General features: G+C 47.5%; 1 protein-coding gene across 3 annotated transcripts in view; it reads right to left on the reverse strand.

Annotated features, from left to right (window-relative positions):
• The window catches only part of SLC24A3 (solute carrier family 24 member 3), a 542,017-nt gene that overhangs the window by 27,125 nt on the left and 497,961 nt on the right, over positions 1–16,931 (reverse strand). For all 3 annotated transcript variants that reach the window (XM_053574485.1, XM_053574487.1, XM_053574486.1), the window contains exons 9-13: positions 15,309–15,362; positions 10,148–10,281; positions 8,248–8,408; positions 7,051–7,312; positions 1,034–1,200 (exon numbers count right to left, since the gene is read on the reverse strand). In XM_053574485.1, the coding sequence (XP_053430460.1) occupies positions 1,034–1,200; positions 7,051–7,312; positions 8,248–8,408; positions 10,148–10,281; positions 15,309–15,362 (778 nt within the window). The remainder of the gene's footprint in view (positions 1–1,033; positions 1,201–7,050; positions 7,313–8,247; positions 8,409–10,147; positions 10,282–15,308; positions 15,363–16,931) is intronic.

The following is a 16,931-nucleotide window of genomic DNA, read 5'->3' on the forward strand; positions in this document are numbered from 1 at the left end:
TTATGCATGACTTCTGTCCATGTGCTTTGCTCTGTGTCTTTGCTGTCCTTGTCACTGGAGTGAGTGGAGTATATATTCTCCAGTTCACTGCAGTTGGGTGGAAGTGATGGTAAGTCAGTGCCAAGTGAAGACCATAGGAGGCACCTATGATATAGCAGGAGAAGAGCCTCCCCCAGGTAGCCCTGGTCCAAAGAAAATGAGCAAATGCTTGGAGTAGACCCAACTTGCTGCCGGAATCAAACGTGACCATCAAGTGTCTTGAGATATGACTGCACTGTGGCCATCCTGTGTATTGAGATGGGGCTACCCCATGACCATCCTCTTGAGATAGGACTGCACCATGAGTCTTGAGATAGGACTGCACTGTTCTGTGACCATCCTGTATCTTGAGATAGGGCTACACCATGACCATCCTCTTGACAAAGTGCTGCTCTGTGACCATCCTGTATCTTGAGATAGGGCTATACCATGACCATCCTGTGTCTTGAGATAGGACTGCACTGTGACCATCTGTATCTTGAGATAGGACTACACCATGACCACCCTGTATCTTGAGATGGGACTACAGCATGACCATCCTGTATCTTGAGATAGGACTGAACTGTGGCCATCCTGTATCTTGAGATAGGGCTGCACCTTGACCATCCTCTTGAGATAGGACTGCACCATGACTATCCTGTATCTTGAGATGGGGCTACACTGTGACCATCCTGTATCTTGAGATAGGATTGCACCATGGCCATCCTGTATCTTGAGATAGGCTGTACCGTGACCATCTGTATCTTGAGATGGGGCTGCACAGCCAATTCCAGCTAAGATTAATCAAATCATAGTCAATCTGAAGACATGTGAGCAGGAGAACAAATGCTGGGATTCTAAACTACTTAGTCTAGGTGTGGTTGTTACACAGCTATTATAGCAGTTCCTGACTGATACAGTTACTGCCTTAAAACCTCAACTCTTATAACTCTGCAGTCAAGTGCACTTATCTCTAAGGTGATGTAGCCATGCCAGGGGCCCTCAATCCACTCACCATCCACACCATTACGTAAGAGAAGGCTGCGATCCACAACGTGGAGGAAGCGAACGTTACCATGAACCATTTCTCCCAGCGTGGCTTGTTACAGTTGGGTACAGTGAAGTATAAGACAAAACTCAGCGGCCAGGTGAACGCCCATTTCACTGTTTCCAGTTTTCCAGCTGGAAAAATGAAAAAACAATCAGCTTTATCCCTTGCTCTGCTGGCCCCTGAATTGCTTTCCCCAGAACTAAATCTTATTGTGGTGCTCTTCTGAAACACTCAGATGGCTTTCCAGCACCACAAAAACCTGACCAGCAAAACCAAAGAGAGTACAAACATTATCCATTGCCTACCTGCTACTTAGGTCTCTAAAATAACAAGATGAATCACTTCTGAGTAATAACTGGGCTGGGCCAGGGGAAATACTGAGTAATACTGGGCAAACGGGCCAGGGGGGAAAAGATGAGGAAGGACGCAGGGCACCACAGCGGTGGAACATACGTGTGCGTGTGTGGGGAGCTCGGAAGACCACCAGCCTGCGTGTTCTCCAGGTAGTTTGGCGACTGCCTTTTCCCAGATAATAAAGCGGCAGTGGACACAGCTCCACCTGGTGGAATGTCTCGGCATCGTCGTCAGCACGCAGATACCTTAAAGGCCTTGCAGGCTTTCAAGAATGACAAAACACTACAGGAGCATTTTGAATCCTGAGCTGAAAAGGATTTGCAAACGAAAGATTGCTTTCTGGCTCACTAACTACCCGTTGCCACGGACAAGATGATGGAGCTGTCAGTGACGACTGACTTGTCATCTCTGCGCTGAGTACCTGGTGTGCTGACTTTGGGGCGAGAAGGCTCAGTTTGGTTAAGTTGCCATGAGTTCCTTGTGCTCAGATTTGACAGAGGGGTTAGTTCTGGGCCTTTGCTACCACCCTGCCTCAATGGCTAACTCACTTCTGGAAAGAAATATGCATCCCCCTATGTCGTCCTCACTTCATACAGATTTAGAACATCTCCGTCTTCTGGAAAGTTGCCTCTGCCTCTTCCTAGTCAACTCCTTACCCTCTGCACCATGGATTCGTTTCTTCCTTTTTCCCAACTCCAAATAAATGAAATCACACAGCATGTGTATGTGTCTACTTTCTTTTATTTGACATAATTAGATGTTTTGAGATATCTTATTATTCCTTTTATCTGCTATGCAGAATTCCACCCTGTAACACATTACCATTTGTTTATCGATACTACTGTGGACGGGTATTCTCTTGTTGCCAGTTTTAGGACATTATAACTAAAGTGACTGTGAACATTACTGTGCGAGACTTTTCATGAAGATCCAGGAGGAAATGGCTGAGTCATAGAGTGGGTGTTTGTTTAACTTTGTAAGAAACTGCCAAGCAATTTCAAAAATGATTGAAGCATTTTGTATTCCCACCAGAGTTAAGGAAGTATTTTTTATTATAACATTTTTTTTTTTGGAGGCAGAGTTTCCAGCTGTTGCCCTGGATAGAGTGCTGTGGTGTCACAGCTCACAACAACCTCAAACTCTTGGGCTTAAGTAATTCTCTTGCCTCAGCCTCCCAAGTAGCTAGGACTACAGGCGCCCGCCACAACGCCTGGCGATTTTTTGGTTGTAGTTGTCATTGTTGTTTGGCAGGCCTGGGCTGGATTCGAACCCACCGGCACCAGTGTATGTGGCTGGTGCCCTAGCCGCTGAGCTACAGGCACCAAGCCTTATTACAACATTTAAAATAGGAACTTATTAAATGTTTAATAAAATTTATTTCATAATTTTATACCAGGACTTATTTCCTATATCTCTTATTGTATCCAAATAGTTTCTTAAACCTGCATAGAAAAGTTATATCATTCCTGGTACCCTCTGGCCTTTCCCAGATGACCAAGGCATCAAGTCTATAGGGGAAGAGTGAGGCTCTCACCAGATAACGCTGGGTTCTGCTCCCTGCTCCGAGGCTTATGAGTTGAGTGACTTATTTAAATTCTTTAAGACTCAATTTCTTCATCTATAAAATTCAGACACAGTAACACTGAGCTCCCAGATTTTGAGGGAGAATTAAATGAGATGATATATGACAGGCCTTTCATGTGGCTGAAGCCTTTACAGGAAGAAAGATTTGGTTATACAACCAAATCGAAGATCACAAACAGGAATAGGAAGAGAAATGACCTTAATTTGGCTCTTTGAAAATGACAAATTATTCAGAAAATAAAGAAGAAAAATGAAGTCAGAACTTACGACAAAAACTTGGAAAACAGTATTGATTATATAAAGATGCAAGCAACAGGGTCAGTGCTGATGAATTTTGAACTTTTTTCAACTGTTTAAAAAAATTCTGACTGGACTCTGGGAGGCATTATATCTGGAAAACATCATTTTCAAGGATACATGTGCTTTCTTTAAGTTATTGCCCCTTGTGACAATAACCACCTTAAAATTCAATGACATAGAAATTCAATGATTATCATCTGAAATATCTCTAAATGTAATATAGATGCTATAACTCCTCCAGCAATCCCAGTGATACAGGAAGGGGCTTCTAAAATCATTCTGAGGAGCAGGAATAATCACATAAAGATTACCCATGCTTTAGCTGGTCTTAATTTCCATTTCAGAATAAAAGGGTACAATGGTTTCCTTTCCCCTTTGAGTCAACAGCATTTCTGGACATTTTTGCATATTTTGTTCCATTACCATTTGGTAGCGTGCTAGTGAGGACAGGCTTAGTAATTCATTTAACAAATATTTATTGAATGTCTTCTATGCCCCTTGTGCCAGGGACTGCTCCAGGCACCGGGGGGACAGCGGCGAATTAAGGAAGCAGGTCGTCTGCCTGAACACTTGAAGTACCTGTGATTACACGATTTCTCAGAAGTCAGCCAGCCACGGGGGGCAAAGCCAGGGGTGTGAAGCAGGGGCTGGGAGCAGAATAGTGTCTCTCCGCATATGACTTGACTTGATTTTGAAAAGCAAAAGGTCTTGTTTCTAAATCCTATTCCAAAGCTTGACTCTCCTGGAGAGAGAGAGTCATGGCGCAGGATTTCAGACAGAGGCCTAACTATGTATATACACACACACATATATTTGATCTGATTATACAGGCAATAAAATGTACATTGTTTACAGTAGAAAATATGGAAAAATATATTTTCCACTTTGGAAAACACGTTTATATTTTGGTGTGTTTCCTTCCAGTCTTTTTTTTTCCCCCACGTTAATGTTTACCTATACATGTAGTATGCATTAAAATGGTTTTTTTTTTGCCTATCTACCGACCATAAGGCTTTCTTACCCTGAGAGAAAAGAAGAGCTGCACTTTATATGCCTGTGTGTACATCTGTCCGTTAGGTGTACACATGCTGGGACGTGCATGCAACCTATCATATAGCATCTGCATATGTAAACCTCAGCACGAGGCTGTCTGGGATGCAGTGTGCGTGTACACAATATATGACAGGAATACCATATACACGCACATGTTAGCCCACACACTGTACCACTCTCAAGTTATACGCTGTACATATCTGCACATACACCTATTCCCAAACAGTAGTCACATACTCGCGAATAAAGACCCATGTGCTAATCACATCTCCTGTACCAAGTCCTGCAGAGAAGAATGCGCTACGGCTGGTCCCACACAACTGAGTCCCACGCCTGCAGCATTCCCACACAATGTCCTCATCAAGTGGACAGACCTTTTCCAGGGCAAAGGAACTTAGTTTGGGAGGAACCCTTAGATTGGGCTCCCGACAGCCTCTGCTGGCCTGAGGAGTACTCCGGCCTCTTCCCCCTGAGACCTGGCATGCCTGCCTGTGAAGGGGCCCAGCTGGGCATCCAGCCTTCGCCCCAAGTGAAATGGAGCTCCTCATTCCAGGCCCGGGCTTCTTAACCTGGAGGGGAAGAGATGGCAGTAACTGGGCACCCTCGCTCTTCACTGCGGAGGCAGCCCCTGGCTCAGTCAGGCCCTCCTCGTCTGAGAAGAATGGTGAGGATCGCTCGGTGCCTGTAGGTCCAGCCCCTCCATGCTCTGACTGCCATCCACAGTCCAGCAACACGGCTGCCACCTGGGGCTTGTCAGACATGTGGGCTCTCCGCCTCGACTTCCTGACTCAGAACGTGCATGTTGTTAGTGGTGGTGAAGAACACCAGCTTTTGTCTCCCATCTCGGCAGCTCAGGGACCTTCAATGGCACAGAGACCCCAAGGGTGGTGAGGTCACACAGCATATCATGCTGCTGCTTGTGCTCCTGGAAGAACTCAGGGGACCTGATGTGGGAGGGCGTGGGGGCGGGAGGCCTGCAGCCATGTTGGCTAACATGTGGGAGCCAAGGGACTGTGGCCGGTGAGCTGCGCCCTGCCCCATGACAGTGCTGTGTCATACGGCACAGACGACCCTCGGGTGGTGAGATTGTGCAGGTGCCCTGATCTAATCACAGGAGGCTGCAAAAGCAGAAGGGGGAGCCAGAGAGAGAAAGATGCCACGCTCCAGCTGACGGCGGCTCCTAGGAGTAGCTGTCAGACACAGGAACCAAACTCTGCCAACACCCTGAAGGTGCCTGGAAAGGATTCTTCCCAGGGCTCCTGGACAGGAACACAGCCTCGCCCACACCTTGATTACAGGCTGTGAGACCCTGGGGACCCAGCCCGACTTCTGGGCTGCAAGGCTGTGAGCTAACCAGGTGCTGCCGTGAGCCGCTAACACGTTTGGTCTGTTGTACACTAACAGACAGGAACATGGGGTGACAAGGGTGGAGTGGGCATTTGGTCACTTAATCCTTAAGATGCTTTTGTCCTGGTTGATAGGGAAAAAGGTTACCAAGAAATATGTCTGACAGTGAAAAACGGATATGGAGCCAGTACTTGTTTCTTTCTGTCAAGGTAACACATTTACAAGTAATGATCTGACTTTGGGTAGGGCATTTGGGGAATAGAAACCAGATGGATAGGTTCTAATTCATTTTGGAGAGTACTTGGTCTGAGTTTTACTTGCTGTCCCCGGACATGGAGAAGAGCTCCCAGGAGCACACCCTAGCCCTGCCTCCGAACAGAACACAGGATTCTGCCACGCTGCTCCCACGCCCAACCATCAAACTGGCTTTCGAGTAGATTAAACAGTCCTTCCTCAGACAGACCTGGGGGCAAATTCAAACACTCTGGAGAGGCTACTCTTGTGAATTGAGCCTCAATGGACTTGTGTTCTCATCCGTGAAACAGCCAGAAGCTTCCGTAAGGTCTGGGAAATAGGCAGCACTCTTTGGGCTTGATCCATCTGCTCCAATAATGGGTGGGAGGGATGACAAGGCTGCTGGAACAACCAAGCCCTCTTTGGAGGCAGCAGTCAGGAAGAAGGACCCTGCCCTGGTGGCTGAGGTCCTGAGGCTTTTATGGGCCTTGCATCTCCCCTCCAAGGTACCAGGGGGCTCCCTTGGCCAGCCCTACTGGGTATGTGTGCGGTGGCACCGGGATGCATTTGCCCAGGTCTGCACCTCCAGCAGTTACCCACCCTGGAGACAGCAGGTGGTGGCAGAGGGCGGGGCCTGACTGGGGGAAAGGGAAAGGAAGAGAGAAGAACACAGGACACTGGGCTGGCTTCACGTGTCCCCAAGGTTGGCCCTGGCAGCTGCCTGGCCAACTATCATGGGATGGGTGAGGGTGAGCAGGTGTTTCTCTCCTTGAGCACTGAGCTGTCTTGATGAAATGGATCCCATGCATTTCCTCCTTAGCACCCACAGACTCCCCCAGAATAGCTAAGAGTGGACTCTCCTTCCTCTACAGAACACAGTTGGCCAAAGAGCTCAATTTTAAGCCATGATTGTGTGCCAACATTTTGGTCATCCTTGGACCTTCTACAGCAGAGTCCTGCCCACTGTAGAAACTTAACATAAATATTTTTATTTTCATATACAGAGAGTTTTTGAACTGAATGGTATAGAGATTATCCGAGTCTCATTATCCACCCGTTCAGTGGCCACAAAACCGCTCCCATCCCAGCCCAGACGTAGGACCTCTTACAGGGGCGGTCAAATGGCGTGTACGGCCCTTCGTCGTCGTCCTCGTCGTCCTCATCCTCCTCGTCATTCTCGTTGTCCTCATTCTCGTTCTCGGTTTCATTGTCAGCCTCGGCCACATCATCATCCCTCCGAGTCCCGTTCACGCCCCTGTCCGGCACACTGCTGGGCCCTGTCCCGTTCTCCACCGTGCGCTTAATCGGGATTTTGATGGCCACCTCGGATTCCCCGTTGGCATAAGCCCTGCTGTTTATCAGTCTTTGCCTCTGGAAAGAGAAGGACACACTCATACCAAGGTCAGAGGTACTGCAAGTACCTTCCACCCAAAACACGAGCTGTTGGGACCTTTCCCAGGCAGTTAACAAGGATATAAAAACTTGGGAGTCAAGTTTTAAGGTAGGGGTGTCTCTGCTGACTTTGTGAGAATATTTTTTTGGCTTATCTGTGGTGTTGGATATCATGAAAAGTATGCAAGGGCCTTATTGTTTGCTAATCTATTTTCCTTAGTATTTGTGCATTTAATGTGTGATGCCAGACAACAGTCATTCTTCCAATTGCAGCAGAGAAAAAAAAGTAAGGTTGGACACCCCTGTTCTAAGGGATTGCTCAAAGTGATAACTAACTCACACAACTTCTCTCTGGAAGGAAAGAGTAACCTTTCATGACCCACTGGAGCTCACAGATCCCTTTACAGAAAAGTTCTTACGCCTGGGATGTGCACTTCGTGATTCTCTGTGCACTGGAGTGTCACCTTTGTTTTCCAGACTGTGTTTGGACTAGTGTATCAATACAGCTGCACTCCAGAGAAGGGAATACACAGGACAATTCAGGTCAGAGACTCCAGATTACTTTCCACTAAGATAACTTTTGTTTAGCAACTACTTCTATGTAAGTTCACATCAGGGGGCTTTATTCAAAAGGAAGAATAAAAGAAAAATGTAAGGGGAGGGGGCAGGAGAGTTTTTCTCTAGAACTGACTGTGTTTTTCTCTAGCTAGACTGTGGTTTTCTCTGGCTTGACTGTGTTTTTAACATGGGGGGATACAAGGACCAGGGCACAGAGCTGGCCTGAGGAACAAAAGTGGTGGGAAATGGCCGAGGAATTTTAATATGTTGAACTTCAAGTTCAGACAAGAAACACTCTCTCCTTCCCAAGTCCCCCACCCCTATCCAGGGTCAGTGGACTGTGCTTTCCCAGGTACCTCATTGATCAACATGCGGCTGGCCATGGAGAGCCGGGTCTTGGGGGGAAAGTGGCTTGTGATCATGATTCGAAGGCCAGCTTCCGAGAAGGAAAGCTGGTGCGGGTAGGCCGACAGCAGCTCGTCCACCATGATCACGGACGCTTTGCGATGGAAATTGGCTACAGAAAGGAAAACAAAGTAAAACGTCATTGAGGCCAGGAGAGGGACGAGGTAGTTATTCCTTCTTCCTTCCTCCCTCCTGCCCTCTCCTGTTTCCTCCCGTTCATTCACCCATTTTTTATCCATCTACCCACCCACCCACCCTTCTTTCCTTATTCCTTCCTTCTTTCCATCACCCAGGGAGCATTGCAGCTAAGTAAAATGTGGAAAAGAGTCAAAATCTCCTTTCTGTATGTCTCAATGATAGCTCTTTTGCAATGACTTGAAATAACTGAAGCATCATTCATTGATGGGGTAAGAAGGAAGAGAACCTAAGAGAACTCCTCCATATCCTCAAAGGATTATTTTCCCATCACTCAGATCTGGAGCACAGGAAAGACCGCAAGGAGCTTTGGTGACCCTCTGTGCCTTTCACACACCAGCATTCACCCAGGGCTGTTCAAGGCACGGAATTGACTTCAATGCAATGTGAAGATGTAGTGGGGCTGTGAACACGTCTCCTCCTCCCCACCTATGCCCATCAACAGAGCTGACCAGGGGGTGAGAGGAATGAGCTGTCTGCATCATAGAGGGCTGAGGTTAGAAGGAGCCTGTGTAACGATTTCCTGGGAGACCTGACAAAAGTGTTCTGCCAAGGCCCAAGCCCCTCTGTAGGAATGGACAACATGTGCCCGTAGTTTACAGGCACCAGGTCACGGCCCTCTTCGTCCTCACTCCTGTTTTCCAAGTCACTAAAGCATGAAATGATCTCTGGAAACGCTGACTAACGTTAGGCAGCTCTCTCCGTTCCCTATGTGTATTCCTTGTATGATTATAAAATACCTAGAAAAGAAGAAACAGAATAAAACCCTCACGGGGAAGGGTATGAAATAACTCTTCCTTCATTAAACATACATATAATCATTCGGAAAAACAGATCAGAATTTGATTTTCAAAGTCTCATTAAGTACCGGGAGGTTTCAAAGTTGGAGATCTATTTGTATATTTTCTAATTTCTTTCTCTGTTTTTCCTGCAAAGCAACCATATGGAACCAAGAAGAAATAAACTCAGACATTCCAAGAAGAATGTTAAAAAAAATTAAATGAAAAATGAAACACAAGTCGGGCACAATTAAATGCTAATTTTCTATGTTCCTTCAAGAATGTTGTTTGTCAGCAAGCACTATGTTCTTTCCTCAGTACATCAATTGCTTTGTAAGGTTCTATTGAAACGAGAATAACTTGGAAGAGAAAAGTCATTTTCTATTTCCTTTGCAACTTGAAAACTAAGTTAAGGTAGCCTGAAAGTGAACTGGGGCCTGGGAATATACTAAGAACACCGGCCACCTGTAGGTCATGGCTTGAAACTCTTTGAGTGTTTATCTGCTTTGGTCATTATGAAAACGATTTCCATTTTTCAGAAGAGAAAACTGAGGCTCAGAGGGGTTAAAGAAACTTGCTTTATGGGCACACAGCCAACAGAGGACAGGTACTTCAGAACCCGTGGTCCCTTCTCGCTGCGCCCCTCCCGGCAAGCGCGCTGCCCAGGGCGCTCTCGGAGCTGCTCACTCCCAGGTGGACGCTCCAAGACGCACTGGAAGGGGGGTGGGAGGAAGGGAACTGGCGGCTTTCCCTAGGGACAGACAGGCTGTGTCTCCCAAAGGCAACTGGGTGTTGCGGTGTGGCTGGGGAGCAGGCGGGCCCCGCACACCCCAGTAGGGCTCGGCTCGCACCCCGCGCCCCGCACGCGCCCCGTTACCTTTCTTGAGCAGCACCACGGTTGCGTCGCAGTTGCTGCTGTCGTCGATTTCTGCGTTGTTGGCCAGCCCGTTGACCATGTTGGCCGCACCTTTCGTCCTCCTCTCGAAGCACTGGTGTATACAGGCGTTGTACCTGAGCGAGGCCATCAGCAGGGACAGCGCGTTAGGTGGCTGAGCCCGCACCGCCCCGCTCACACCAGAGCTCCCCGGAGCGCTCCCTTTGGGGGACCCTGTGCCTCAAGGTCTTCTTGGTCTTGTGTCAACCTGTTTCCCCTCAGAATGTACAAGCTACTCCATTCCGCAATTTAGGAGCACACGCAAGTGAAATAAAACCACCGTTACACACATAAATCAGGGCCCGCGCTCTCCTCGCCCACGTCAACGGAGGCGCCTCTGGGCTGAGCCCCTCTCTCAGGGCCCACGCAGGGATGGATGTGACCAGATACGGTGCCACGGCCAAGGTCCACCTGACCCCAGCTACGTGCCTGGGGCCTCGGTGCTCCGACACCAGCTGGAGGGGGAAGGAAAGGTGTCCCGTCCACCTGCTCCCAGCGGCAGTGGCTGTGGTCAGGGTCGTCAGCCCAGGCCTCTGTGTGCCTTTTGTTTCCTGAAGCCACAGGCTGGGATTCTGTGACTCTCTCTTACTGTTGTGCCTTAATTCCAGATCCAATGGGCTTTGGCTTTACAAAAACGTTCTGGCCTTTGATTCTGCAGAATTATCAAATGAACACACCGTGGGGTGTGTCTTACCTGCCCTGGCCGACTTGTAGTATTTGTGTTGGAAGGACACAGCTTCTGTAAGTTGCTCGGATGCTTTTGGCAGATAAATGTTCTAGTGAGCTAGTTCCTTTATCTTCAGTGTTAAAAGATTCCCATAGAGTAATCCTGGAAAGCTCATGGCAACTCACGGGCAAAGACAGCCAGGCATCATCTCCAAGGCACTGTAGGTCACCATGGCTTCTGTCCCCACTCAGAGATCCAAAGGCCTCAGTGGTTTACCGGCCTTGGGACAACTCACTGGGTTATCGCCCCAGCTTGACCTTCAGCCTCCAGTAGGAGCGGCTGTGGGGCACTGCAACGCTACCCTGCCAGCTGCGAGGCCCCTGGACTTGTGTTTCTCTTCCTCTCTCATCCCCTTTGCTCCTACCAAGCAGAGGCTCTCTGGAGTCTCTACCCCAGTCCCTGTGTCTGATTCTTCAGTCAGGGCAGCTCTGGGGTAGACTGGGGCAGGGGGATAAGACAACTGTCATGGTAGAGACGGAGGTGCCTCTGTCACTGGAACCTTCTCATCCAGGGGCCCTTCTTATCCAGAGCCCCTTCTCTGCACTGCCTGGGAGCCTGCAGCTCTCCCCACTCTGTGTGAGGAGGGCAAAAAACAAGTCAAAAGGAGTTGCTGGCTGTGCAAAGGAAGAGGGCAGGCCAGTCCTGGAGGACTCTCAGGATTTATGAGACGTAGGGCCCAGAATGAGGATATCACCATTTTGCAACCCTAATGAAATGGTACACCCAGAGAGAGAAAGGCAGACAGACGTCAACATGCCTCCTGATGGCAGAGCTCACCACCACCTGGGACACGGCCTCACCTGCATTGGATTAATTACTGACATAAAAGAAACTCAATGCCCAGAGGAATGGCCGAAACTACACCATGGGATGTGATCGGCAACTTCCAAGCCCTGGGCAGCTCTGCAGAGCAACCCACCAAGCTTCATCAAAGGACAAATTTCAAGGAAAATTAAAAACACACACACAACACAGAGGGGGATTTATAGACTATAAGAGATTCCCCAAGTGGAGCAACCAATTATAGTGAGTGAAATTTATTTAGATTTAGATTTTGGAAATACTTATGACATTTATGAGACTAAGAAAAAACTGTAAAAAAAAAAGTCAACATTTATGAGACCACTGAAAATTTGAACGTTGACTAGATATTTTATGATCTTAAGGAATTAGCATTAATTTTAGGTATGATAACAATATTGTGATTATATTAATAAAGAGTATTTTTAGAACCCTAAAAGAGTCTCTGATGTGTCTAGAGAATTCCAGGCATATACTGAACTTTTAATGGCTGAACTAGTGTCATAGTCTGGAGTTTCACATTTGTATAGGGGGAGAGAAGTGGATTGGGTAGAGCAGGTGTCCTCAAACTGCGGCCCGCAGGCCACAGGAAGCGATGTGAATTGTATTTGTTCCCATTTTGTTTTTTACTTCAAAATAAGATAAGTGCAGTGTGCATAGGAATTTGTTCATAGTTTTTTTTTTTTTTTAAACTATAGTCCGGCCCTCCAATGGTCTGAGGGACAATGAATTGGCCCCCTGTTTAAAAAGTTTCAGGCTGCCTGGGATAGAGGGAGCAACTGTGGGCTGGTGGCTGCTAGGAGTTGGGTTCATCACCCTATTCTGTTGACTCTCATTTATATTGAGCATTCCAGTTAGTGAAACCATCTCCCCACTTTCTAGATTCAACAAGAATGACTTAAAATCCAATTCTCTCACAGAGTTGGATGAGTGTTTGCTTTGAGATGGGGTCTCACTATGTTGCCCAGGCTGATCTCAAATTCCTGGGGTCAAGTGATCCTCTCACCTCCCAAGTAGCTGGGGTTACAGGCGTGCACCGGGGATATGAGAGTTTTCTCTTAAGATCCAAGTGTGTATTATATACCTTTATTGGGGTTTGGATAATACAACAATAGTATCATATAGTAAGGGCTTTCTCAAAACTAGATACTGGATTAATAAGTTACCTAAACTATGACATTTCATCCTCATACCTCATTTAAGGTAGACACCATCATTAATCCTACATTGCAGAAGAGGAAACTGAGATTTAAAAAGGGTGCATATGTTGGCCCAGGCCCCCGGGCCAGTCAGTGGCAGGGTGAGACGGGCCCAGGCTGAACGTGAGGCCAATCAATGAATCTTAACCAATGAACATTCTCCCTCATCCAGGGGGACGAATCCCAAAGAAGTCATCCAGGATGTACAGAAAACAGTCCTTGGCAAGGCCAGGTATGCCTCATTCTTTATCCCTTAAGGTTTCTACTTACTTGGCCAATCTGAAACTGCTTTTGACCTTCAGACAGAATGTTTAAAGTCATCTAAGGCTCCCTGCCTCGGAGGCAGCTGATGATTTAAATATATGCTGTTTTTTAACTGCTGTTGCTGTTTTATGTTTTTAATTGAATGTTTTAAATTTTGTGCTTGCACCCTGAAGCTATTTTATTATGAACATGCAATTTTATAAATCAGATTTTATAAAACCCAATGATTAAAGCCTCTGATTGCAGAGGGGCATGGCTAAACAACAGAGATTTCAATTTAGAATTTAGGACCAGAATTTATGCAGAAAATTCCACGAGTGCAATAGCTTCCATTCCCAGTTTTATTTGCATCCTGCTGGTTTGAATGGCTGGAAAGCTGGTGAAACTGAGGCGTCAGCAGAAACACACCTCATCAGTTCCACATTTGGTATGGTTTGGGGAAGAGGGGAGGATGTGCGTGCCAGGCTATCTTAATGTCCACGTGTCCTGCGGCAACCCGTGGACTTTACTACGGCTGGAGAAGGGCAGCAGCGGCCACAGGATGCCTGTGAGCAAAACTCCTCAGATTGCCATGGCAATCTATGTTTGGGGGAGGGCCGACCTTGGCAGCAATCCCCAGATACTGGGTTTACACTGACCACTGGGCAGCTCCTCTGGCAAGTGGTCCCCCTACTGAACAGACTGGCACTAGATTGCTTACACTCGGCTCTGGACATTAGCCATGCCATGTTCTGCCTTCACTGTTCCTTTGATGTTTGCCAAAGTCCACACTAATGGCCCCCACTGGTCTCTCTCTCACTGGTGGCAGGAATTAATAGGCCTTAACAGTAAAGAAACCTTAATGTGTAAATTCCAGACTGCTACCTGTTACAGCCAAACTGGCAACTTCTGACAGCTTTCCACTCTCCTGTCCCTAGAGTCTGCAGTCGCGCCTGCAGCGACACCAGCTGGGGCACGCGTGTGCCCGTGTCATAGCTCCCATGCGGCAGGTGGCCCCAGCGCGGAACATTTCTGTGTCATAAGCTCCTCCTCTCAAGGATACTTGGTGAAAAGGTAAATGGGGAGGTTCACAACCAGGTGCTGACCGTTCACCTGCAGCACGGGAAACGCCAGCAACGTGTGGAAAATAATTCTTAGTTTAAACAATAGGCTGCCCGGACTCCAGGAGGGAGAAGAACATGGAATGTGGTGGTTTCAAATACATCAACAATTCTTTGACACTCTTCCCTTCAATAAGTGATGTGGGACCCTTGTTTACTGGCTGGACTGGGTGGCTCACCTCTAATAAACAGAGTACGGTGCAAGTGACAGTGTGATTTCTGAGATGAGATCGTGATGGTGTTGAGGGCCCTTCCTGCCCCCAGGAAACACTCAGTCTGGAGAAAGCCCCTGACCAGCTCTAAGGAGGTCTCCCTTTCTGACCACCTGAGCTGAGCTCTCCAGGCGAGGGCGGCCACTGCTGGCCAGCCGTGTGTGCCCTCTTCAAGGCTGGTCCCCCAGCACTGGGCGAGGACGTGATAGTGGCCCTGGCCAATACCCTCTGTAACCTCATGAGAGGCCCTGAGCTATGAAAGACCCTCCTGTGAAGCTGCTCCTGAATTCCTGCCTCTCAGAAACTGTGCAAGACAGTCCACGCTTGTGGTTTTAAGCCACCAAGCTCTGGTGTGATTTTGTCACACAGCAATAGCTGACCAATATGCTGCAGATGGTAGAAATCCGCAGATATGCAGTCTATGATTTTACTTGTCTCTTACGTAGCTCTTGCCCCTCTTCCCCGACCTCCTATACAAGTGTTGCTCATGGAGTTTTACCTCCTTTGTGCTAGAAAAGAGAGACGAGAAACATCCAAAGGCTAGGCTGTCAGATCCTGAAGAGGGATAAGAGTTCTAGAGAGTTCTCGAATGAAACATCTAAGCTTTCAGTCTGTCATCACACATGGGTTAGAAGGGTCCCTGCTACTGGTGCTAATCAAAATGATAGTGTGTGACAACAGGTGTGAGGAGCCACATGGCAGTGCCAGCTGGACACCCACCCCTCCCCCTCCCCTTATCAGCCATAACGTGGAATGCAGGAAACAGTTTTGGAAAATAAATTAAAAATGCATTTTACTTACTTCATGATGACAATGTAGATAAGATACATCATCACGAGGACTAACGACTCCCACCTGCATACAAACCAAGACTAGTTAAGAGACGTCACCCTGGCAGCTGTGCAACTCAGCGGCCTCCCCTTTAAAGACATAATTGATGCAAATACCCAGGATGGCAAGAAGGCTGAAGGGTTTCAGAGAGACATGCTCCCCGCTGCACACAGCCTTCTCTCTCTTCCCCTCCTAGGGAAAAGGCTCCTTCCTTTCTGCTAGTTGCTCACCTAAACAGATCGTTGAAAGCGCAGCTCTTTCATACATATGGCTACATCCTGGCCTATGTGTATACGTCTGGCCACAGCTTAGTGGTTCACTGGAATTATTCAGACATATACTTACACAGGGCACACTAAAACTAGAGCAGGCCATGGGGGTGCCTTGTTGGACATATAGGACATATAGGAGGCAGACACACGGGTGAGGGGCACAGACCCACCCAGGGAACCTGGGCAGGGAAGGTGCTGAGTGGGAAAGCAGTCAGGAGGAAGGAAAAAAGATACAGCCTACGCGAGTGTGCCTGGAGCTTCTGATCATTTTAATACCGCTTCTATTGACTTCATTTTAGAAACTTCAGCTTGTTTTCTAGTTTTCTTCTGAATTACAGAATTAAATTAGCTAATTGAGGGAGTAATATTGGCTTCGAGAGAAGGTTACCGGAGAAGCATCTACTGAGGCCATCCTTCCCTTTCTCTTTTCAAATTCCATGACCAGAGGTTGATTCTAGACCTTAGAGAAAATTCAGTCAAAAGTAAAAAGGATGCATATTAGAGGGTTCTTTTTTTTTGCCATGTTATTTATAAAATGAAGAGTTGTGAAGAAGCCACATGGTTATAACACGGGGGACAGGCACATGCATTGTAAGTAGGTCTATACATGGGCTACCACAGTTCCATTAACACAGGTCATGCGTACATCTACTGATTTAGTATGGAACTGCTCAGGAGGCCCCATGGAGAGAAGAATCCAGGGCGTCCAAATCCATCCCCTTCTCCTGTGTTTCTCGGCTTCTCTCAGAGCAAACCTCAAGTGGCTGTGCACACCCCTTTTGGGAACCTCTGGATCGCTTGGCAAAGTTCTCTAGTCTAACTTCCATACCCTCCAGCCCCCCAATCCCTTGTCAGGGGCACTTGTGGCTATAGGGACGGTTGTTCGTTACCCTGTCTGATTCCACCATCCACTCCCTTCCTCAAGCGCTCTCTGGCCTCTCCACCTGAAGTCTACATGCCCATTTGAGGAGAATTCTCTATTCCTACTTCCTACTTTTAATGCCAGTCTCTGCCATCTCAGTAAATGGAACTACTTCCTCCTGCCCAGCCAAGCCCCACATCCGGAAACCAATCTGGAATGTTCTTTTCCCTCCTCCTGCATCTATCAGAACTCTATGTCCAAAACACTTCACAGATTGTCAGTTCTTCCCGCTCCACAGCTCTCTCCCTCATCCTTACTGAGCCTCGGAACTGGTTTCCTCAATGCTATTGGACCAGGTCATCACTCCGCATAAAACTCTTTAATTGTCTCTGAAAAGGCTTCAGAAAAAATAAAAAGCTCCCCCTTCCCTGCAAAATCTGGTTCTTTTTGTTTTTCTCC

The sequence above is a fragment of the Nycticebus coucang genome, chromosome 21 (genome assembly GCF_027406575.1).
Source record: "Nycticebus coucang isolate mNycCou1 chromosome 21, mNycCou1.pri, whole genome shotgun sequence".
Lineage (NCBI taxonomy): Eukaryota > Metazoa > Chordata > Mammalia > Primates > Lorisidae > Nycticebus > Nycticebus coucang.